The following is a 25667-nucleotide window of genomic DNA, read 5'->3' as shown; positions in this document are numbered from 1 at the left end:
GTGCCAGGAAAAGTGCTGCTCCCACCAGCCCATTGCAAGGCACGCGTAGCTTGAACTTGAGGAAAAACTCATTGCGGTTCCACTTGTTTGGTTGTATATTTCTTCCCCGAATAAGAACACATTATGTGTCGAACATAGCTCAATTATTTTTAGAATCATCTCATTGTGTCTTGTATATTGGATATTTCGTTTCTTAGGGAAGTATTCACAAGCTGTAATTCCTATGTTGTTTTTAATGTTCATATACAATGCAATGACATCCTTTGTAATCAAACTGTTAGTATCCTGCCAAGGTATATCCTTCAGATATCTTAGTAGGTCGCTTGTGTCCTTTATATATGAAGTCAAATTAGGGACAAATGGCATTAAAAATTGGTCTACATAATTTGCCATCGGCTCATACAAAGATCCCTTTGCCGAGACTATTGGCCTCCTCTGGTTTTGTTTGATGTTTATGAACTTTCGGCAGAAAATAAATTGTTGCCATGACCGGGTGTTCAGTTTTCAAATATTTGACTTCATCATCATTTAATAGATTTGCATCTTTCCATTCTTCCAGTTGGGTATCCAATTCTCTTTTGTAGCCTGGTGTTGGATTGATTTTTAATTTATTGTAGTATTTAAGCATGGGCGAATTTTGCGAATTCGCGATCCGCGAATTTGCGGATTTGCGAATTCGCGATCCGCAAAATTCGCGAATTTGTGCAAATTTTAATTTTTTGCGTGTTCGCGGGGTTTTTTGCGTGTTCGCAGGGATTTTTGCGTGTTCGCAGGGATTTTTGCGTCTTCGCGAGCCGCTTGCATAGCGAAGTTACCCAGGCAGTCGTTTATGGGAGAGGGAGAGAGAGAGATCGATAGATAGATAGATAGATAGATAGATAGATAGATAGATAGATAGATAGATAGATAGATAAATAGAAAGAGAGAGAAAGAGAGGGAAAGAGAGGGAAAGAGAGAGAAAGAGAGGGAAAGAGAGAGAGAGAGCGAGAGAAAGAAAGAGAGGCCGAATCTCTGAAGGGCCAGATTCCTGAGTTGCCCCTACAGAACATACAGCTTTTTATTTTTAGCAAAATGCATATGAAAATTGTGCTGTAAAGGTCTCTTTTAGTTTAACCCCTTCTGACAACTCAAAATGGGTGTATTTGCCATCCTCTCCCTTCTTCCTGTTTTTATATCTGTAAGTGCTTCCTGATGAGGTTTAATTCCTTGGACAGGTGCCTCGTTGCCTACTTGTAACTATTCTCTGACCCTGCTTCAAGGGTCAGAGCAGGGTCAGAGAATAGTTGCAAGTAGGCAACGAGGCGCCAGGAAGCAATTAGCAGCAGGTGTCCAAGTTGAAGTTAATTTGTTTGTAACCCTTTTGTAAATGGTTACAAAGAAATTAGGTTCAACTTTTGCACCTGCTGCTGTAACCCTTGCTTGGCTGAAAATTCGCCCCCGCTGATTCGCGGATTTTACCGCGATTTCGCGAGATTTGCGGATCACGAAATCGCGGAAAATCCGCAAATTCGCCCGCAAAACGGATTTTACGTCCACCCTTAGTAGTATTCAACATTATTTAGTTGTCTGTGAGCTTCTTTTTCATTTTCAGTTCTTCCCCAAACGACTACGTTTCCTTCCTTGTTTGCTATTTTCAAGATTATTTGATCATCTTGTGTTAGGTCCTTCAATGCCTGTCTTTCTATGTCTTGTAGATTATCTCGATATTTTTTTGGTTTAATTTGGTATAGTTCATGAATAACAGTGTCACTGAAAATATCAATCTTGTTTCCAGGTGGTAGATGTGGATAAAAGCGGGATTTCGACTTTAGACCACTCAAACCTGAGCCTATTTGGTTTTGTGCTGTTTCCAATTCGATATGTTCCTCTTCTTCCGGTATATCTAGATTCAATAGAGTTAAATATGCTGATGTTTCCCCTGCTGTAAGTCCCGTTGTTACTTCAGTTGATTTTTTTATTGTATTAGCATATTGGCGCATCCGTTCGTTTTCTTGAAATACTTTGGCCAGCTTTATTTTTCCTATATATTTGTATAGGTCTATTCTAGTTTGGGCTATATCAATACTGTTTTTTGGGCAAAAATTCAAGCCACGTTGTAGGAGTGATTTTTCCGTCGCTGATATTGCTCTTTTGGACAGGTTTATTACATTCAGATCTTCCAAATCACTTCCATCTGTGAATTCCTCTAAGTTTTTTTCCTCATGCTCCGCGTTTGCGTTCCTACTTTTTCTTGTGTTCCTTTTTCTTCTCCCTCTCCTTGTCTGTATACTCCGCGACCTCTCCCCCTGTTTCTGCCTCTTCCTCTGTATTGTTGTGGTTGGCTGCTCATGTTTTGCTCCCATTGTCGCTGTCGGAGCACCCACTGCATATCCCCCAAAAAAGACCGCTTCAATCTTGCACCTTCTGTTTCTTCTTCACCTCTTTCTGCCGATGCCAAAGATGATGCGCTCGTTGAAGTATTGGATTCACTTTCCAGCTGGTCAAGTTGTTTCAAATTGTCATACTTTTTTGAGAATGTAAAAATGTGCCCTTCCGAATAATCCCTCTGGTCTCTCAGGAATTTTGTTTGTTTACGCTCTTGCACATTCTCTTCATGCTTCTCTATTTGTTTTTCCATGTCCTCTTTTAGTTTTAGCATTTCATTATTAAGTACCAATGAATCGATTTCCGTTTCCAGGGTTTTCAGTTGGTCTTTGATTTTGCTTAGGGCTATTTCCAGGTGTTTTACGAGTATTTCCATCAGGCCTCTTGATGTATTCAGGATGAACTCACCCCACTCATTTAGTAATTCATTGCTCGTGTCTTGATGTGATTCTTAGGCTCATAGGCACTCGGTTCACCTCCAGATATTCTTTCAAAGCCAAAATCTCCCACCATTTATTTATTTATTTTTTTGATAATTTTTCCCAGTTTTTCAGCTTTGTCTATATATCCGTTTTTTAGAGCTTTGTGTACTTCCTTCTGTTCGACTGCTTTCAATCTCCTGTTGGTCAAAGAAAGTTTCTGCAAGTTCATTTCTTCTAGCTTCACGTTTCTCCATTTGTGCGATTTAGATAACTTCATTCATTAAACTTAAGTATTTCACCCATTTGTTTTCACCTTTTTTCTCTAAATTGCCCCTTTCACCCTTAATTTTGTTCAATAGAAAAAATTTATATAAACAAGGAACAAGGTTTACCAGTAGAAATAGTTTTTTAGAAAAAAACTGAGTGAAGCTATAAGAAAAGAGGACGAATTTCTATTAAATTAACCAAAAGACAGACTTGATATAATGAATAATGAATTTGTAGGCCCACTGAAGGGCATGATGGCGGAATCTTATAAAATTCAAGCTTGAATTGTAAAATACGGTCCGTGTTAAATCGAATTGTATAATGTTGAAAAGGGATTGCTAAATGTAAAGATTTAAAGGGAAAGAATCCATTTATTTGCGTTTGTAAATCAATTCAACTACATGTACCATAACTCCATCTGTGAGGAAACAGGAAGTCATTTGACAGTCATTTTGAAATTGAATATATGTCATGGAAATAGTGATTATCTCTAACAGTGATCAAGGTGTCAGTGGACACTGAAACGCGTTGCTTGTGCGAAAGAATTCGGAAATCTTCAAAATAAATAGAACACTGGGAAAGTGCCCATGAGTGCGACTCCGTTTCTTCTTGTGAGAGAAGGGTGGAAGAATATTTTAAGGCATGGCTCTGCCATGGAGTTCGCACCGCGAAAAGAAGCGCCTAAGCTCTGACGAAATTTGAGCCGCCAAAGGAAAGAAATATATATATATATATATATATATATATATATATATATATATATATATATATATGTATATATCCATATATATATTTAAATGAGCAGTGCCCAATATTCTCCTAATGCTGCCTTGTGTTTTGATCCAAACTCTACCTTTCATTTCTGATTAAAAACTCGAGTAGATCAACCAAAGCACTCTCTCATTCTGTTATGTATTCAGATGTCAAGAGTGTGTTTGAAGTAAGGCAATCTGCCTCACTAAGAATCAGAAGTGCAAACTACATATAATCTCACTTGGAAGGAAAAGAATACACATGAAAGAAATATTGGAATTTATGCTGCTCCTAAAAATCTACCTAAGATTCCTGTTATGTAGTGGCATGGTACATAGAACACTTCCCTGTTTACCAAAGTAGTTACTTAATTCTGGCAGGAGGCCTTTTAATGGATAAGATGTGACTCTAAAACTGCACAAAAGATTCCCATATATGTGTGCCATTGACTAGGACATACAACAGATCTTCCTGGTTTTAAACTAGTTTTAAGACTACATTGGAGTAACAAAGCTGGGGACATATGTGTGGGGGTACCACATCAGATCATTGTAATATCTTTATAAAGAATTCTATTTGCACCTATCAATTATTTGAATACCTGCAGGTATGTCATGCTCTGGAAGCCCACATACTCAGCTGCAATTCACGTCAAATTCACTGTTAAAAGGTCTTAGAAACTAAAAAGTGTTCCAAACATACTAAACGCTAGTCATCAATGCACCTGACAAGACACAAACACTTAAAGCACATTGGGAGACAGATTCAGGGCAGTTGGAAGAGGCCGATTGGAGAGATGCCCTGATGGCTCAATGAGTAGTGTTCATCTCAGCTGAACAATGTTTAATCTAAGTAATATATCTAGAAAGAATATATTACACCCAAACCAATTCTGGAGAATGAATATGATTACTTCACCTGAATGTTTATTATTTAAAGTGTCACTTGAGAACTTCTTTCACGTTGTATGTGAATACAAAGTCATCTAAGGGTACTGGCATTTTGACACTCTCATGAAAGTATTAGGTTGGTCTAAGACACTGCGTTGTTGATTGAGGGGGAGAACCACTACTCAAGCAGCAACCACAATCCTTGTCAGGGTAAAGTCACAAGCAAACCCAAATAAACCTGTGCTCAACTAACTGGCAGCTAGGCACAGAGCAGCCAGGCAATGTGTAAAGTATTTGGGCAGCAAATTACACAGTAATAAAGTGACACACAACACAAGACAAACCCCACACCAATCTAGTAAAATAGAGTAAGAAATAATTTAAGACCAAAAGGACAAAATCCAATCAATAGAACCTGAGACTTGCAATTTTAAAGAATTAAGTCAAAATAGCGCCAAAAAAGCAAAAGGCGCCAACGCTGGATATCTGGTCATGCTGTACTGGGACAAAGTCACAAGTTCAGGCCGACCACTATGGAATGCGTTCTGGCTATAGGGACCCATGCCAGCTGAACAAAGTACCCTAAGTCCTGGTTGCGGAGCGATATGTAGTCCCGCATTGAGGATGCGCTACACAGAGGCGATTCTGAGGAGCTGTAAAGCTGTGATGCGAGGTCCTGCATCCTGGTCAGGATGCTGTTGATGACGGGCTTGCGATGTGAAGTCATGCATTGAAGACGCAACGCACACTAGCTGGTTCCGAAGGAGCTACAGGACTAGTGATGTGGAGTCCTCTGTCATTGTTGAGTGTTGAGGGGCTTGCGATACAAAGGCCTACCTCATGGATGCATCAGGCATCAGTGGTTCCTGGGAGACTACTGTGTTGGGGGTGAGTCATGGATCGGTCCTGAAGTGGAGTTTGCTTAGGTGCTGCGCAGTTGCTCCGATGCAGAGTTTTCTGTAGGCGATGTGTTGGTTCTGCTGGCAAGACACGTCAGCTGGCAGAGCATTTTTAGCCCTACTTCCAAGGTTCCAGGACTAGGGTGGCATGACTTGGGTGTGCAAGACCCACAGCTGGCAAAGTCCAGGTGCTGGATGCAAGATAGAGGTTGCCTGTTCTGTCCCTGAAGCTTCTGATCAGGAGTCAAGCCAACTAGCCCTTGGAGTCACTCTGGTGGTCCTGGGTTCAAAACGTGGGTCCACTCTTTCTCAATCAGGCATGAGGTCAGCAGGCCATCACAGTAGGGCAGCAGAGTTTCCAGAGGACTCCCTTTGAAGTCCATGAGGTTTCCTGACTCCCCTTCCCAGGCTCCAAGCGGGCTAAAGAGGCAATTAAGTGTTGACAAATCCTCTGTGTGAAGGAAGAGCCCAGCCTATTCTGTTGCACGTAGGGCTGTGCCCAGCACCGCTCCCCAATCCTGCCAGCAAATGGCCCATTCAGACTCAACAAATCCCTCTATTGTCTGACTGTCTAGGAGGAATTCACAAAGTCCAACTACAGCCAGTCATGTGACCTAGGACAGGCAGCAGGCACCAAATAGCAAAGGGCAGAAAAATGAAAACTTTCTAAAAGTGGAATTTTCAAAATTGTACTTTAAAAACCGACTTTACCATTAAAGAGGACATTTAATTACAATTTCATAAATACCACACATGAAATGCTAACCTGGTCCCAATCAAACCTTAGCACGTATTAAATGTAATAAGACAACCCCATGTTATCCTATTGGACAGGTAGGCCTCGCAGTAGTGAAAAAGGAATGTAGGGGGTTTGCACTAACAGGACATGTAAAACTTAAAAGTAGATGCTCAGCCTTTTATTTACAATGCGCCATGCCTTGTTGGCTACCTAGAATCAATCTTAAGGGTGACTTACATACAATCAAATAGGAGTTTAAGATTTGGCAAGTGGGTTATAATGTGAAGTCTAACTGGCAGTTTCGAATTCCATTCAGGCTGCAATTGTCCCTGTAGCTCAGTTGTCCCTTCTTAGGGCTTCCTCAAGGAGCCGGCTGGCTCTTCGAACTGCTAGTTACTTTGCCCTTAATTGTGCTGGCTCTGTTCACGGTCCGAAGAGCCGGCTAGCCCCTTGAGGAAGCCCTAATAAGGGCCTACTGAGCTATAGGGTCAATTGCCCTGACTCGATACACACAAAGAAAGGAGTGGTAAATCAACCGATTCCAACAGTTGCAATAACGTGCGTCTGTACACACACCAGTCCTGAAGAAAGCCTCCAGATGAACAGTGAGGCCGAAACATGTCGATCTCGCTCTACGCATGCACCACTTTGTTTTTACTTTTCCACACCACCAAAGATCATTAAAATAGTTGTTCAGATGGTTATGTATGGAATTGTAATTCACTTCACAAGGGCACTGCACTTTTTTATTTCTGGCCACTACTGAAAAACCAGTTGGTCTTCCTCCAGGTGGCGATCAGCATATTTTCAAAATAAACCCTATAATGATGCTGTCACGTTACAGAAAGGCAGAGAATCAAGATATATTGCCCAGATCCTTTGTAAGTGAATTCGTTTTTTTTTTTTAGATGAAACAATAACAGAACTGACCCTGGTACACAGGACAAGTGGCCCATCCCCCCCCAATTGATTTTTTTTATTACCGCATGGAAGCCGAATGGACCACAGCTTCTCCTTCCTTCCCTCTTGATTAAATCGCATCAATGTAGGCCCCACAGGGAGGCATATGAATGCCACGATGTTACTGCCACACCCACAAACACTAAGGACGCACAGTTACCTACTATACACTTAACATGGCCGTTCGGCCGACACATTCACAGGGTAGATAGTGGACTTTAAGCAAAATTGTATTTTTGTTACCGTTTGGATGCGGGGAAGGTGCACACTGTGGCGGATTAAGGCTGCTTTGAGGGCGGTTGCTGTGTGCTTGAGAGAGGAGACGCGCCCCGGCGCCGCTCCTCTCTGCCCCATGGTCAGATGGTGAGATCAGGGCAGACTCGTCTAACAGGTTGAGCAGCTCTGCGCTGCTGTAACTGAGTCACATAAAGGGAGCGAGATAAAGATGGAAGCAAGCAGACAGTGAAAGTGAAAGCAACGCCTTGAGAAAAATACATGGCGTGCATGTGCACATCTCCAGTCTGGGCAGGCACGGCGAACAGGAGACAGGGAGGCAACAAAACAAGCCTCGCTTCCAATGAAAAGCATGCATTTTGGACCCGCGCCAATCAGAAGCATGGGTGGAGCTTCCACCCCGCTTCCGAAGCAAAATCGACGACAATAGATCTTGCAAGTGATCAGCGCATGCACTGCGTCGCTAAGCGAGACCTAAAAAGAATAGTAACATGATAATGATAAAATCATTGCTTTCCATGACACTGCAATTTTTTATTTTACAAGTTGTAAACCCAGCGCTATATAAATGCCCCTATTATTATTATTGCCTATAAAAACTTCCATTGTGCAATGGTAACTTGTAATGCTCATATAGTATGTGCATATTGATGATGTCTGTGTTAATAACGCCAATAACATGCAATTTAAAAAAATTCATGCTGGTGGACTAGGAGCTCAAAATGACTAGCATAACGTTTTCAGAAGTCCTCTTCTGCAAGGCCTTTGACTAAACCTGCCATACCCTATGTTATCCTTCACTTTTATGTCTAATGGTATAACATATAACTATATGTTCTACAGCATAGTATGTACTTCACACAAAACTGCTACAAATTAACTAACTTGCTGCTGCTCGCAGTTCAGCATCACAGAAGGAGGTGATGCCCCTTAAATCATCAAACGTAACTCAAGTAAATATGGAAGTAAATGTATACATTTACTGCTCTTTGGCTTACTAAGAAAAGTAAGTGGGTTTTCTGAAGTAAAAAAGTAGCCCTCAATATTTTGAAAAACCCATGTGCCGGTATGCTGCCATTAATATGCAAAGAATTATTGATCAATTGACCAGGACCTTGCACCTCTTTTCCAACAAAGTATGGGCTTCCGAAAGTTCAACAAGTTCTGTCCTGTCAGTGCGCTATAAACATTTTTAACAACAAAGATTACTGTACACATGAAACAAATTACTTTAACCTTTAATGTCATTTACTCAAACTTATTCACAGCAAGGCTTGTAAAGTATCATTAAGAAACATGATTTCACATTATCTCATTTTCAACCCTCCCGCAGGTCGGATAAAGTTTTTTTAAAACAGGTAATTGATGGGCTATGTTGCAAAAATTATTAAGAACGTCTGTTAAGGGACTTGCAGATAGATTCATCAAGCGAAATGCGCTTGCAAAAGGGCCAGATTCTGAGAATCTGGCCCTTTGCGAGTGCAATTTTTGCATTTGGGATTCATCATCCCAAATGCAAAAATCGCTAATAAAGAATTCGCAAATTTGCGAGGATTAGCATTTAAGGAATCTCCATTAGAGATTCCTTAAATGCTATTCATGAAATTCGAATTCGCAATTTAGGAGCGCTATTTATCACGAAGTCAAACCTCGTGGTAAATAGCGAAAACTTAGAAAAATGCATTTAAATGCATTTTTTTTAAGTTGCATGTTACACACTCCACACCACTGGAGTCAAGCTAGCCGGGCTGATGAGAGGTGTTACCTCGAAACCGGTCCGGTCCTCGGATGCTTGATTCCGTTCTGGGAAGGACATGGCTTTTGTAGTTCGGACTGGACTGTTCCCATGGGGCACAGGGTCAGAGCTGATTTGCATATCGCCATTGTCTAACCCAGGGTGGTGTGGAGTGCAAAAAAACGATGGATTTGGGCCCAGATCTTTGGACTGGGGAGAGTGTGTGACATTGATCCACATTCGGTCCATCACCTGTTGTTTTTGCATATTCCGCCCTAAGTGTGCTGGGGATGCCCAGACGTGGGTCCCAGGCACTCCACACCACTGGAGTCAAGCTAGCCGGGCTGATGAGAGGTGTTACCTCGAAACCGGTCCGGTCCTCGGATGCTTGATTCCGTTCTGGGAAGGACATGGCTTTTGTAGTTCGGACTGGACTGTTCCCATGGGGCACAGGGTCAGAGCTGATTTGCATATCGCCATTGTCTAACCCAGGGTGGTGTGGAGTGCAAAAAAACGATGGATTTGGGCCCAGATCTTTGGACTGGGGTGAGTGTGTGACATTGATCCACATTCGGTCCATCACCTGTTGTTTTTGCATATTCCGCCCTAAGTGCGCTGGGGATGCCCAGACGTGGGTCCCAGGCACTCCACACCACTGGAGTCAAGCTAGCCGGGCTGATGAGAGGTGTTACCTCGAAACCGGTCCGGTCCTCGGATGCTTGATTCCGTTCTGGGAAGGACATGGCTTTTGTAGTTCGGACTGGACTGTTCCCATGGGGCACAGGGTCAGAGCTGATTTGCATATCGCCATTGTCTAACCCAGGGTGGTGTGGAGTGCAAAAAAACGATGGATTTGGGCCCAGATCTTTGGACTGGGGTGAGTGTGTGACATTGATCCACATTCGGTCCATCACCTGTTGTTTTTGCATATTCCGCCCTAAGTGCGCTGGGGATGCCCAGACGTGGGTCCCAGGCACTCCACACCACTGGAGTCAAGCTAGCCGGGCTGATGAGAGGTGTTACCTCGAAACCGGTCCGGTCCTCGGATGCTTGATTCCGTTCTGGGAAGGACATGGCTTGGAGTGCAAAAAAACTATGGATTTGGGCCCAGATCTTTGGACTGGGGTGAGTGTGTGACATTGATCCACATTCGGTCCATCACCTGTTGTTTTTGCATGTTACACACACACACATGTCCTTTGGACACCCCTGGCACCCTTGAAATCGCATCCTTATTGCGATTAGCAAATTGCTAATGGGGAGTTATTCCTTATTTGCGATTAGCAATTTGCTAATGGCAAATAAGGAGGCTGTAGGAATCGCAATTTATTTTGCGATTTCTACATGAATCCCGATTTGCAAGTCCTTAATAGCGATTCCTTAATAATCGCTATTAAGGACTCGCAAATAAGGACTTTGATGAATCTAGCTGATATTTCATAATGACGCCTGAGTTATTTCACTCGTTTTTATGCCAATTTTATTCTCCTAAAGATCGTCTTTACATAATTACCCAGGCTATCAAAGTAACTGGGTGTACCTTCTGTCTTCATTCAGCAATACAAAAACTATGGGCTTCATTTGTAAAAGTTAATTCGGACGTTTTGCGAATCAGGAATATGCAAGAGCAGAGGTGGCCATAGAGGGACAGTGAAACAGAGAGGATAAATAGTCTTAAGATTTATATTGCTGAACCAATTATGACAGGTTAGTGTGTATTAGAGTCCATTTTTCCTTAGTTAACTAAATTACTGTTTGAACTTTCAAGTTCTTCATATCTGTATTCCCAATTCTGGAATGGTCCTAATTTTCAGTATGGGCTATCAACAATCAGTGGTGTAACAATAGCCCCGCGGTGTGTGTGTGTGGGGGAGGGGGGAGGGGGGGCACTGTGGCAGGTTCCTAGCCTGAGAGGTCCTGACTGTGTCCGGAGCGTGGGGAGCCCCCTTCACGTACTTTGCAGGGGGCCCCCTCAAGTGTCCTTCTGCCACTGCCAACAATGAACTATATAATATTTGTACAATTTGAAACTTTCAAACATATTATATTGCCCTCGAAGTTGTGACTGCTTTTCTTACATGCCCTTACAAAGTGAATGCTCTGGAGTTTGGGAACATTTTGGCGTCAGAGCTTTTATTTTGTAGGGTGCCACTGGAGTTCCCAGTTTTTAGTTTGAAATGAACTAAGAGCTTGTTAGTATTTAGTTTGAAATGAACTAAGAGCTTGAGAACAGCTCTACATTTCTATCTATACACAAAGAAAACCTTCCCAAAGTCACCAAGACCATCGAGTGGAAACTTCAAAATGCCAACATTTACCTAAACAAATCAAATCAGAAGGACTTGGGGCCATATGTATCATACTACCGTTTAGCGAATACCAAATACCGAATTTTAAGGAATCGCTATTTGGAATTCGCAAAACGGTATGTATGTACAAAATCGCTATTAAATAGCGATTCTTTACCATTCCTAATTTGCGATTAGCAAATTGCTAATCGCAAATTACCCATTCATTTCCATGGGCCAGGAGGCCCATAGGAATGAAGGTGCAATTTGCGATTAGCAATTAGCTAATCGCAAATTAGGAATTTCCTCAAGGGTGCAGGGGTGTCTCAAGAACACCCTGCTGCACCCCTGAAAAAGACATTTTGGGGCATATGGCGCACATACATGCCCTAAGGGCATGTATGGGCGTCATATGGCACCTTTTGTTTTTTGGAAAAAAGCTTTTTGAAAAGAATTCGCAAATTACCACCAACTAGAAGTTGGTGGTAATTTACAAATCCTTAATGGTATTTTTTGAATATTTTTTGTTTGATACATTGCATTTAAGGAATCACAAAATTTGCGATTCCTTAAGTGCAATCGCAAAATAAGGAATTGCAAATTTTGCTATTCCTTATTTTGCATCAAACATGTTTGATACATACCATTTGTCAAATTAGCATTCGCAAAGGCCGAAATTCGCAGAATTTCGTCCTTTGCGAATGCTAATTAGCTTGATACATATGGCCCTTGGTCAGAAAGCCATTTGCAGATGTTAACTTATTGCTTGATTTACGACTTACACTAAGTTTCTGACCACAAGCAGGGAGGAATTCTAATACCCATGCCAACAGGGCTTTGTGGGGGATAGATTCCAATACCTATGCGAACAGGAGTTTACACTGAGTTCGCAATTTTCAGGGAAATTGACAGACGACGGAATAGGTATTATTTGTTTATTTAATTATACCTATTCCTTCGTCTGTCGACTTCCACCCTTCTACCCCGCACCACCACTCAACTCGTTTACCTGTGCCGGCTGCCGCTGTTCATGCTTATAACGAGTGTGATAATTTTACGGGAGAGAAAGTCTCAGACGGGGAATGGGTGTTTCTGAGAGGGAAAAACTATTAAAGTATGTGACCACCCACAAACTCAGGGAGTTGTGGCCGTTCACATATATTTGCTGCCTGACTTCCACCTGGTATAAACTCCTAAAATCTAATCCTGTCAAGGGCATGTGCTAATGTATATTCAGGGCGGACAAAGTGAAAATGACACCCAAAAAATGAATGGGTGGTAAAGGATAAGATTTTCAAACAAATGTGACACAGTGGGCCTACCTCCCAGTTCAAGGCTTGTCGCCAATGATCTTTAACAGCCACTCGAGCTCCAGTGCGAGCTGAAACCACCCTGCCTTGCTTCTCACCAGCCAATCTCTCTGTGGCTAAATGAAGGGAACATCCTTCCCCTTACGAAGTGGATTCAGTCATTCATCTCTAAATGTATTCATTCAGACAACAATTTGTTGCTCGTGTTTTTTAGAAGGTATTGGTGACCTCTCCATCTCACACATTCATATTTCGATCAGTTTACTGTCTCGGGTGTCATTATAGGCATATAGAGATCATATTAACAAATGGAGTGTTAGTAGGGACACAATATTGCTAAGTAGAACGTACTGGCAAATGCATTTTTATTTAAGGGCATAGTAATGGCATGAAGATGCACATATGAATAGATGTTAGAATTATGATTGTAGTGTATTGTTTAATATGATTGGAGCGTGTTGAATCAATTGGCTGTTTTTTGCAGTCAGACTTCTGCTTGCTCATCAGTTTGTATGATAGGGGTGCTGCTGTCCCTGAGCAGACTTTTGGTTATGTTGCTTATCTTTAAGTATGATTGGATCTCTGTTGCAGTGGCTAGCTACTGCCACCGTTTAACCTAATGGCCATGCTTTGCCCAGACTTCAGGCAGAAAAGAGGAATAAAAGGCATCCTATGAAGAGAGATATGCCTATGCTGTTGTAGTTTTGAATGAAGACGAGCAAGACCACTGAAAAAATGAAGCCAACTTCTGTTTTGCTGATTTTGGCAAGCACACCAGGGACCGTATTATGGAAAGTGCCCTGGGGTGCAACGGGCACATGTGCTCACTTTAGACACCCCGGGGACCTTTGGTATCACAGAAAGGGTTGCAGATTCTTGTGTGGCCCTTTCTGTAATACAGATAGTGCCGGCACTATCACCAGAGGTTGTTCCCTCATTTGCATGAGGGTGTGGCCACATACAGATGAAGTAATCCCTTTGTCTTTGCACCCGCTCCGTGTTATAGACGTGGGCATAGAGGCAAAGTAACGGTTGGTGCGTCCCCTGATGGCAGCCCTCTGGAGAGGGAAAAGGGGTCCTATGGATTCCCAGACATCCCTTTGCAGGCAGGTGCAGTCACTCACTGCATTTCTAGAGGGGAGAGAGATCCCCTTCCATGCGGGCGGTGAATGACTGCACCTGCCTGCAAGGGGGTCTCTCTGCCCTCTAAAAAATGCAGGCGGGTTGCTGCCTGCACAGTGAAACCCAGAGCAGCTGCTTCAAAGCCTCTCTGTTTTTCACTTGAATGTGCTTCCCTCAGGACAGCACGACTTGGGGCTGCCCTGGGGGAAGCGCTTTCAAGGTAATAGGGCGCCCTTCCCCTGTTTGCGCCCGCACATCTGTTTTAAGGTACTCCGTGTGGCAAACAGGGAAAGCGCGCTCAATGTGTAATATGGCCCCAGAAGGATAAACTGTGCTTGTGCACAGTCTAGACTCTATCACTGAAGAAGATGAAAAGAAGGCAGCTTCAGAGTGGTTCTTGTAGCTACTAGACTGGAAGAAGACAATACTGACTGCAGTTTAGAATAATAACAGGTCAAATGCCTAACGATAAACAGTTCTGCCTTACTCTATTATTACTAAACATAGTACTAATTTTTGATATTTATATGCTAATTTGGTTTGTAATAAACATTACAAACTTCATTTTTAAGTCTGAAGAGTGGAGTCTTGTGTTGTGTAGATTTATTACGGCCCAATATAGATGCCAACACAATATAGAATGCTTCACATATTCATGTTAGGTAATCTTCCCTAGTATTAAATATGTAGTATTTTGCCACATTGTCCTTAACTAATCAGCAGGTATAAATCAGACCATCAGTATGAGCTTTGGGTGTTAATTCAGCGTAGAGGGAAGGAGGGAAAGAAATATCACAAAACACAAACATTAAAACTTATTCTACGACTACCCTAAGACATTGATTATAGAAATTAAACATATTGCACTCATTGCTCAACCAGGAAGAATGTAATTGTAAAGATATGCAATGACTGACAAACTGCCCTTTAATAAAAAAAGTTCTCTAACAATTGTTATAGTTGTCAAGCATTTGTTTCCATGTGAATTACAGAAAATGAATATGCTGAAGGTTATTGCATACGTTCATACATAAAGGCTCAATGTCATTAGGTCAGTGATCGTTCATCAGTGAATTAATGGCATCATATTGTATTGTGTCTCATCAGTGGCATAACAATAGCTCCAGGGGGCCCCTCCGGCACTGTGCTTGGGCGGCGGGCCCAGGCCTCGGAGCCTGGGGGGCCCTCTACATGTACTTCGAAGGGGGGGCCCTAAAGCTTCGTTACACCACTGTGTGACATGTACCTATATTTACATTTTCTTGTAATGTCTTTGTAACTTAAACAGATTCTTTTTCTGTCCCATGGTATGCTGAGAAAGGTTTAGAGATAAACATTATTTCAACCCCTTAACTTGAACTTTCTTCAGTGTAAGAGAAATTCAAATTCATTACTGTCGTCCTTGTGTTTGAACCCTGAAAATAGAGATCCTTAAAAGATTATGGAGCCCTGACCTTCACAGTGGCACATATTTGAAGTTCACGAAATTGCTTTATAATTGTCTCGTAACTCATTTCATAGTTGTATCCTTTATGATAAAGCCCCTCTCCTTTCTCGACGCAGCTGGAAAAATGTAGTTCATTTAAATAATGATAATTGTTTCTGGTATTGAACTGAACATACATGAACAGTAGCACCAATTCTATAAGTACGATTTTGATTGATTGGCAAGATATGCTTTTATAGTTGTGAAGAAGTGCACATTTTGCTTTTCATAAAATTGTTCTTGAGGACTTCACCATCTTTGACAAACTGTGGACCGTGTAACAATTTTTTATAAGACCCTTGTACAAGATCGCCTGGAAATGTAGGTACTTGATCATGCATTCGAGTTTGTAATCCACTTCCAGGAGGTAATTGGAAAAAAATAAACACACTTCTCTGCCCCTTCTCCAACAGTAGAGTACAGGTAAATGGATGCTGTGGACTTCTGTGTGTGCAAATATCTCAGAGGCACATTCTGTAAAGTATAGACAATTGTTCTTAAAAAAATCAAGAAAAAAATATAAGAAAAATGAATTCACAAAAATGCAAGCTCTACCATGCAGCTGAGAGAGTAGAATCTAATCAGGTAATTTTCTCATGATATCTTCAGAAAATTCAGTGTCTGTACCGTAGAGAGAAAATCTAGTTACATTTGTTTTCACATTCCACGTTCCTTCTACACAGCTCTTACAACACATCTTCATAAGACTGACCTTGTCAACGTAGTTGGCAATCTCCATGAGCCGCCGTGTAACTTTCTCTACATCCCGTCCTTGCCTCTGAAACTTTCAAGATAAAAACTGATGTTATTACCCGTATTTGCAAATATCTGTCGCGCTACTTATGGTAGAAATAGTTAAGTGGCATAACACTTTTATAGTGTAATTACTATAGCCTCATAGCCCGCCGTAGAGGGCTATACCGGCTATTAAAGGCCCTCTCCAGCGTTAAAGGCCCCGAGCCGAAGGCGAGGGCCTTTAACAAGGGAGAGGGACTTTAATAGCGGTATAGCCCATCTACGAAGGGCTATAAGGCTATTAGAACATTCTGTCACTAGAGGACAGAATCTTCTAACAAAAAAACAAAGCCTTTTGGGAGCGTGAGGGGATTGGAATCCCCTCAGGTTCCCTGAAGCCTTTGTTCACAGCCAGAGCTGTGAACAAAGAAACATTGGAATGTTGGAGCTCCAGGCTCATACCAGCCATTATAAGCCCAGAGCACTACATTGTTTTCAATGGAGCTCCCAACATTCCAATGTTCTAATATAGCCTTATAGCCCGCCGTAGAGGGCTATACCGGCTATTAAAGGCCCTCTCCGGCGTTAAAGGCCCCGAGCCGAAGGCGAGGGCCTTTAACAAGGGAGAGGGACTTTAATAGCGGTATAGCCCATCTACGAAGGGCTATAAGGCTATTAGAACATTCTGCCACTATAGGAAAGAATGTTCTAACAAAAAAAACAAAGCCTTTTGGGAGCGTGAGGGGATTGGAATCCCCTCAGGCTCCCTGAAGCCTTTGTTCACAGCCAGAGCTATGAACAAAGAAACATTGGAATGTTGGAGCTCCAGGCTTATCCCAGCCATTATAAGCCGGAGCACTCCATTGTTTTCAATGGAGCTCCCAACATTCCAATGTTCTAATAACACCTAGAAATCAAATGAGCAAAAACACTACAGTGGAAACCACCACATAGAAGATTAACTATGTAGTGGAAAGGCATGGGGACTCTTCCAGTCACTCATAACATGTTCGGAAATGGGACAGGTTAGACAAAATATTATTAGCTATGTTTTTGAATAAAGAAGACTTGGGGTTGCTATGAACCTTGCATTTTTCTGCCTGTCTACCTTCATTGTATTTCATATATTCATATTTTTCATTCATTCAAAAAACTTTATTTTGGTTAGTTTTAACCATCAAAGGACATAAAAATACATGAGCAATTTTCAAACAATTCATTAGTGATTATATATGCTGAAATACATCGTCTAAAATTTAGAGGGGAGAAGACAATGAGTTAAGATAGCGTTTGATGATCCACTTAATTTTCGAGTCTCTACAAATGTATACATGTGTGCCATCTTTAAGTAAGCAGTTTCCTTCTAATAGTCCACATAGAAAACAAAAACTTGGTTACGGCAAACGCTATCACTGGGTTTGTGTCAGACTTTAAAATCCCGAAGAAGACTAGATAATTCCTGATGCCCAGGTTGTTACACAGTTGAATTATCCACTTTCTCCGTATGAGTGAGTAGGCTGGACAAAAGAGGGTGACATGGAGAATTGTTTCATCCTCTGTTGAACAACCAGGGCATAGGTGTACGGGGCCCCCCGTCCACCTATCAGTAACAGAGTAGAGGGGCAATGTTCCAAATCTAAACTGTAAGTACAGCTTCTTCGCTAGAGTAGGTTGAATTACATCTATTACTTGTTCAAAGCTGTAGAGTGACTTATAATTCAGGAAGGCGCCAGTCAAGCTCCTAGGTGTACCTGAGCAGAATGTCTTCCTGAGATTAAAGTCCCTTATAGTGTTGGACTGAGTTTTCTTGGAAATAGCTGAGCAGGACTCCTCAGGCTTTGACCATAAGTTTTCGTGTCCGATCAGAGCGAGGGACTGCCTTACAAAACGCAGCCAAGGAATCCTACCTGCTCCTGGGGAAGCCAACACCACCTTTAATTCCTACTTGTAGCTTTCCAGCTCAGGGGTGCTCCCCAGCCTCCTCCAATAAAGTAGTGGGCGTGAGGCAATGGCATCAGCGATGGGGGCTAATATTTAGATCCAGCCTGAGTGGAACAAGTGGGGTATTTCTGGGCAATGTTAGGATTTGCCTAATAAAGTTATTTTCTGTGGTGGTTAACTCAGTAGAAGGGACGTGCCCCCAAAGTTCTGCCCCATAAAGGGAAGATGACCTTGCTTGAACTTTAAAGATTTCAAGTGGGGCACTAACAATTTTATAAATACAGCTTTTTGGACTTTTAAAATCCCCCCAGTTGTCTGAATTAATTTTAAATTGGCCTTGGACATTTGTGCAACCCAGCCCATTCTGTCGTTTAGAGTTATGCCTAAGTAGTCAAAGGTTGGGACTCTTTCTAGTGGTCTACCTTCCATCATAGGATAGGGACAGTTAGTAGTGTTGCCGTTAAATACCATATCCTTAGTCTTATCGATGTTGACTATCCGGTTTCTTTGGCTACAGAATTTAGTGAACTGGTTTAATACCCTCTGCATACCCTTAGGGGATTTTGAAAGCAGCAAGGTATCATCCGCAAAAATTAATGCGGGAAATCTCGGAGAGGCCAATTTCGGGGAGTCAATCCCCTTAATGGATAGTAGATCTTCTATAAGCCCGTTGAGGAAGAGGGAAAAGAGGGTTGTGGGGCAAGCACACAGCCCTGCCTGACCCCCTTCTCAACCGGAAAGGGCCCAGTTAGTTGACCATACTTTCCAAAACGTACTCTGGCAAAAGTGCCATCGTGGAGGAGTTTAAATTGGTAGCAAAGATATGCTGGTACCCCCATGGATAGTAGGATGGACCAAAGTTGGTTTCGATCCACCATATCGAATGCTGACTTTAAGTCCACAAACGTTAAGTATAGACTTCCCCGGTCCAGAACAACGTGCTTCCAGTAAAGAACCTGGAGCCGAAATAGTTGGTCAGTTGTGGACGTTTTGGCCCTAAACCCTGCCTGGAGGGGGGTCAAAATGTTGTTATCATTGACCCAGTTCAATAAGCGTTGTAAGAGTAGCCTTGCAAAGATTTTCTGACTTACATTGATAAGGCTGATTGGCCTATAATTTGATGGTTCAAGCGGAGAACCCTTCTTGTAAATGGGTATTAACTCCGCCCCCAACCAAGTGCCAGGGAGGGGTAGGCCCTGCAAAATTGAATTGTATAGTAGAAATAGATAAGGGGCCCAAACTACCGGTTCCTCTTTAAAGAGGTCGCCTGGAATCCTATCTAAACCAGGCGCTTTGTTGGGTTGCAGGCTTATATATTTGAGGCAGGCATATATTTGAGTGTCCATTTTTCAGATATTATCGAGTGTTGAATTTAATATATTCAATGCAATCCAATCTTTCTTTATTTCGGTCCGTGGTCCATAAAAGAGCATACATAAATATGTACAGTGTGTAAAAAAGACATTTAAAATAACTAAAACCCAGCTAAAAATGAGATTGGGTGATTACATAACTGTTAAGAATCAATCAGTACAAAATCCATTACTGTTTTCTTTAAAAGAAATTCGCACCCACCATATAGAACATAGAAAACGGGATACAGCATAGACAGTTGGCATTTGTGTGTTGTATTTTTGGAGCCTAAATGCTTCTTTTCAATGGCGTGTTCCTAGGTTCCTGCACAATTGGACCAGACATCTAAGTCTAATGTTTTGATATCCAAGACAGATGAAGAACACATGAAGTTCGGACTCCTCACCCCATTGCAGGCTGGGCACCCCAGTGCAGAGCTGCCAGTCCATTTGTTGGTAAATGCACGCAGAGGGAGGGAACCATGCCTGAATTGTACATATAGTTTCCTGGCTAGGGCCGGTTGCATTCCATCTAAACATGGCTCTAGGTAGTACAGGTCCTTTACTGAGAAAGAAATTCCTGTTAGGAAACAGGTGGCAGAGTTTTCATGCAGTTGAGCAACTCCCCCCCGCCCCATAGCTGCTGATTAGTTGTTTGCACGAAATTGCTGCACAAGCCAACTCAGGATTATTCCATTGAGTATCTCTACCTTTGGCATGGAAACCTTCCTTGATGTATGCAAACCAAGCCAATTTGCGTATACCAGGAAGTCCCAGTAATACTTGGAGCTCATACTTGTATTCTGCCAGTTCAGGGGACACCCATAAGCGCCGCCAGAAAAGTAGTACTCTACAACCCGATTCCTCTGCAATGGGTCTCACCCCTAGAGCCAATCACAGTGGAACTAGCGGGGAGCACACTGGTAGACCGAACAGCTGTCTGAGAAAACTGTTCTCTATTTTGATAATGGTTTTGGGGAAGAGGTGCCCCCGAAGTTCGGCCCCATTCATGGCTGCCCTCCTTAGTTAGGTCTTGATGATCTCTATGACTGGGCCTACAGGCTTGTGAAAGGAATTTCTGTAGAGCTTGGCCAGCCCGGCAGTGGTCTGAGCCAACTTGAGACTTAACTTATCCATTTGGGGCTCACAGTTAATTTTTTCAGTTAGGGGGAGACCTAAGTAATCAAAAACAGATACCCACTCAAGTTGGACTCCATTCAAATGCCGGTTGGGGCGGGTTGTGCTACCAGGGTTGAAAAACGTATATTTTGTCTTTTGTATGTTGATCTAAAACCCCCTGAGACTATAGAACTCACAGAACCCATCTAGGATTCTCTGGATGCCCATCAGAGATTTAGAAAGCAGAAGAGTGTCATCTGCGAACATCATAGGTGGAATTCGCTTTTAACCTAACTTGGGGGCATCTATGTCCTTCAGTCCACTAAGCGCACCTACCAGTCCGTTGATATAAATGCAGAACAAATGTGGGGATGAGCACACAGCCCTGTCTTACTCCCCTGTTGATTGAAATGGGCGGCGTAAGTTCTCCATGAGTCCCATATCTGATTTGGGAGTAGTTGCCATTGTGCAGTTGTCTAAGCATGTTCAACAGGTAGTGAGGGATTCCAAGATCGTTCAATACCAACCACAATGCATTCCTAGGTACCAGATCAAAGGCACTTCTAGGGTCCACAAAGACCAAATAGAGACTGCCACTTTCTAGATACACTGTTTTCCAATAACAGCCTAAAAATTTGGTCGATGGTAGCAGTGTTTTCCCTGATGCCGGCTTGAAGAGGGCTCTTTTTCCTCCAGCCAAGTCTGCAGGCGATCAAGTATGATCCTGGCAAAAACTTTCTGTGAAACATCAATTAAACTGATCGGCCTGTAGTTGGTGGGTAGTAGAGGAGACACTTTTTTATAAACTGGGAGAATCTCAACTCCAGCCCAAGTAGCGGTGAGTGCCATCCCTTGTAAGATGGCATTGAAGAGCACCCACAAGTAGGGACCACAGATGCTCGGCTGGACATGGAAAAGATCCCCTGGTATCTTATCTAAGCCTGGAGCTTTGCCAGGGGCTATTCTGCTTACAGCTCTAGTAACTTCTTCCAAGGTTAACTCCAGGGTCTCAGCATGGACATTTGATGACTGCTGAGCAGCAGGGATCTGACTGTTTGCCTCAGTCTCCAATGGAGCATAGAGGGCCTGGAAATACTCTTTCCAGCTATCAGCTGCTATATTTGGCTCCATAGCCTCCTTTCCGTTACTGCTCCCTGTGGATACAATGTTCCAAAAGGCTTTCGTGTCTTTGCCCGCTAGAGCCAGTTTCAGGGATGCCCATTTGTCCAGTTTTTGCCTGTGCAATAGTGGCTTCGTAGGAGGCCTTCACTGTTTTAGTTTGGGTGCTACTCTTGGATTTTATAGCCTCGATTAGGGCCTTCTTAGCCTCTCGACAATCACTGGTGAACCATGTCTGCTTTGCTTTGTCCCCCCAAACCTGGGTGCCCACTGGCCAAACCGTATCCACCAGCTTAGCAGTCAAGGTCTCATGGGTCTTGGCAACATCTGCTGAAGATACCACAGTGCCATCTTTCATTACAAGATCAGTCAATTTCTCAAGAATGGGTGTGATGGATTCAAATAGGAGGGCCATTTTATTGGATGATTGTGCAATTTTCACCCACCTTACCTTCTGCCTATTGTTGGTGAGTATTAGTCTATTGGCAATTCTTGATGTTTGGTGACAATTTTCCGCAATGGTTGGCAATAGCAGCTCAAGAGTTAGGGTGTTACGGTCGTTGTCATGTCGCGGCAGGACAGTGAAGTCAACAACCCTGTCCCACATCCTTGTTTCTACCAGGATGTAATCTATGATGTAAGAATGTCCCATTCTGTTGAATGTGTGTTTCCCAGGTGAGTCAGAGCAGGTATGGCCATTGTAGGCTCTCAAAGAGTGGTTTAGGGTAATTGAATTGATCTGGAGAGCCAGCACTATCCAGGCCCTGATTGGAGAGTTCTTGGACTCAGCGATGCACCAGAGCTCATCCTCCTCGAAGGGTGGTGAGCCATTAGGATCTTTCATAGGTTCAAATTGGCTGTTGAAGTCGCCCCCCAGAACCACTAGGACATTATTGAAGAAGCTAAAGATTAAACCATCTAGTTTCTCTAGAATCGAAGACTCTTGGCCGATCCTTACAGGCCTGGAGTAAACATTGACTAAGGCTAATATGTGACTAGGTTGAAAAGTTAACATATTGCACAGAATGTCATCAGGGGGGACTCCACTGGGGTAACCCAGCAACCTAGATGAGAGCCTACCCAGGAACATAACCCACCAGAAGGTCTGCCCTGCCCCCGTGATATAGCAGGTGTTTTAAAAGATGCAAACCCCACATGCAGGGTCTCCTATGTAGCCCATGTTTCCTGGAACATGCAGATATCAAATGAACTCCCCCCCAGTCGGGGCAGCTCAGTTTGCTCTTGAGGCCTGCAACATTCCAGGATAAAACCCAAGTTTGTTTAACCCCTTCCCTGCTCATGACAAGCTCAGCCCGTCATGAGGCACAGTGGAGCTGTGCTTATGACGAGCTGACCTTGTCATGAACAAGTCTAGATCTTACTTTCCAGCACAGGAGGGGAAAACCACTAGCAGCCAAGGCGTTAATGCATTACGGTTAACTACCCTGCCACTCACGATTTCCTGCTCCAGCAGATCGTCTGGCTCAAGCAGTTCACTCCGGCACATACTCATTGTACCAGCAAAAGCTACAGATCTCGCCCTCATAGCTGTTGCACCTGGGGTGTCTAACACACCTAGCGAGTGGGTTTGGTCTTGGGACTTTAAAAAAAAAAAGGGGTTATTTATGAAGGCTGTGTAATGGGCTTGGAGCTTGTTGTTACTCGTAAACCTAAGAGCAGTGTAGGGGGTGTGAGCGAGCTAGACTTCAAGTTCATAGGAATGCCACTGGGTCACTGTCTGGTGTCCCTATACTCTGCAGTTCTAACATCTGTGGCCGTACCCATAGGGGCCTTCATAATTTGTGCCTAGATTCTTCCCTGGCCCCTGTAAAATGGCCGGGCCGGAGTGCAAATCCAGGAACAGGCCCCCCCCAGAGGACCCTGAGCAGGTAGTTTGCAGTTTGGAGTTAGATTTTGATACAAGTGAATCCATATCTTCCAGGACCTATATCTATTTGCCACGGGCAAATTAAATGAATCAGGTCTCAGATATTGGTGCCCCTGTCCCGTTAGTGGCTGTTTCTAGTGCCAGTCGTCCTGCTGTTGTCTATTACCTGCCCGAGTGTGGATCATCAGGCTTGGAATGTCGAAATGGGTGAGACGGAGTTGCCTAATTGCGGTACCACGATCCAAGATGTGATTGTTCAGTTGCAATATAAGTTGAACAGATCGTGGATTTTTAAAGTTGATTGTGACGCAGTCCCCACGTTGATCTTTAAGCCTGTTTCCCACCCAACTGACCCTGTGGGTCATTAAAATATAATTGGCATGTGAGTAGGCAAACTGGCGGTATCTGGCAAGCCAATACAAGCACTTATTTTTAAGCTCAAACTGGGTTTCCCTCTGTCCCTCTTTAGCTTCAGGGACTCCTGCAAGTACCACATCATATGGGGTTGAGGCTGGGGGGAGATTAATTATTGGCAACTCTGCCCCTACCCCACCCCCCCGATCCTGAGGCCCAGCTTTGGTCACAAGGTTAATCATAGGACCCATGTTTGATGGTACCCCCTCCCCTTGCTTAGGTCCAGTGTTTATACTAGTAGTTGCCATAGACAAAATAGCCGGGCCTCCTCACAAGGTGGTTTAGACTTATCCAAGGACTCTGCGTTACCCAGGATGAAAGGGCCGGCTGGAACAGTTCCGCTCCCTCCGTCAGGTGCATGGGTTACAAGGGATTTCCCGTAATTGTTGGCACGTAGATGGACCAGTTTGTCAAGTAATACAGGGGCATGCTCATCTCTCACATTGATTCTGATCTGCCCTTGCAAAGCCTCCATCAGGGTGGGCCCCCATTGCTCGAGGGGCGTGCCCAATAGCGAGGTTTGGTCGATGTACGGGTCCTGGTGGATCGTGGCTCCAAGGTTGACAGGTGTTCCATCATTGGATTTCTTTCACTTTACCCCGCCCTAGTAGACTTTTTGGTTTTTGTATTCTTAACAGTGCCCTTGTTGTCTCCACCCTTCCGTGAAGATACTTTGGATATAGTTCCTATTTCAATGTCTGGGATTTGCATGGAGGGCACTAGCGTTCTTTCCAGATCACTAATGTTTATGGGAGAGGGTGGATCTGTCGAGGCACACCGGAGGTCGGGGTCAGTGACAGCCGTTGTTCTGTAAGTTCCATCTCCGTAGCCACTACCCCCTATGGCCCTCTGGAACATCCTATCGATGGAGGTCTGCGGCAGGGCTGAGGGTATGGGCTAGGGCAGTGCTGGGTGGTTTACGCTAGTGATACGCTTCCCCATAGTGCAAATTCCGTGGGCACTGCAGCTCTTGGGTATATCTCGAGTTTATCACCTACGACCATTCAGCAGTGTGGGAGAAAGATCCAAAGGGGGCAATGGTACTACTACAGCTATCAAGAGATTACAAAATTGTCAATGTTACAAAAAGGTTGCACTTATGTGTCTTCAAGAAGAGGTCCTTCCAGTGGTTATAAGTAGCCTGGCCCCAAAGGCAATAGGGTGCTGTTCAGTGAAAGGTGGAGGGCGTGCTTGTGACCCTGAGTAAGTTCTGGATGGCAGGGCCAAGAGAGGGGGCCCAGTCTCCTCCGGTCTATGACGGGCTAAGACGGGCCCGTCTTGGCCCGGTTTTCACCCGGCTGAGCCTGGGTACGCCCCGCGCACTTCCTGTGCTGCGGGACGCCTCCTGCAGTTTTTATGGCACTCGGCGCCTTCAACAAGCTTTGCGGCCCCTCCTCTTGGGTCGGACGGCAGAGTCAGCACAAGAACAATCTCCCCCCGCTGCTGGACACCTCCTGCGGTTTTTATGGCGCTCGGTGCCTCCAACAAGCTTTGTGGCCCCCTCCTCCTGGGCCAGGCGGCAGAGTCAGCACAAGCGTGGTGTCCCCCGCTGTGGGACGCCTCCCGCGGTTTTTATGGCGCTCGCCACATCCAAAAAGCTTTGTGGCCGGACAACAGAGTCTGCACAAGA

At 43.6% G+C, this 25667-nt stretch overlaps 1 protein-coding gene across 1 annotated transcript in view; it reads right to left on the bottom strand.

The window, feature by feature from the left end:
- The window catches only part of LOC147668100 (disintegrin and metalloproteinase domain-containing protein 12-like), a 1153841-nt gene that overhangs the window by 480436 nt on the left and 647738 nt on the right, over window positions 1–25667 (bottom strand). The window contains exon 6 of the mRNA XM_086948784.1: window positions 16182–16253. Within this exon, the coding sequence (XP_086804910.1) occupies window positions 16182–16253 (72 nt within the window). The remainder of the gene's footprint in view (window positions 1–16181; window positions 16254–25667) is intronic.

The sequence above is a fragment of the Lissotriton vulgaris genome, unplaced genomic scaffold (assembly GCF_964263255.1).
Source record: "Lissotriton vulgaris unplaced genomic scaffold, aLisVul1.2 SCAFFOLD_378, whole genome shotgun sequence".
In the NCBI taxonomy this organism is placed as follows: Eukaryota; Metazoa; Chordata; class Amphibia; order Caudata; family Salamandridae; genus Lissotriton; species Lissotriton vulgaris.
The sequence above is the reverse complement of the archived record's forward strand: the minus strand, read 5'-3'. Positions and strand labels throughout refer to the sequence as shown.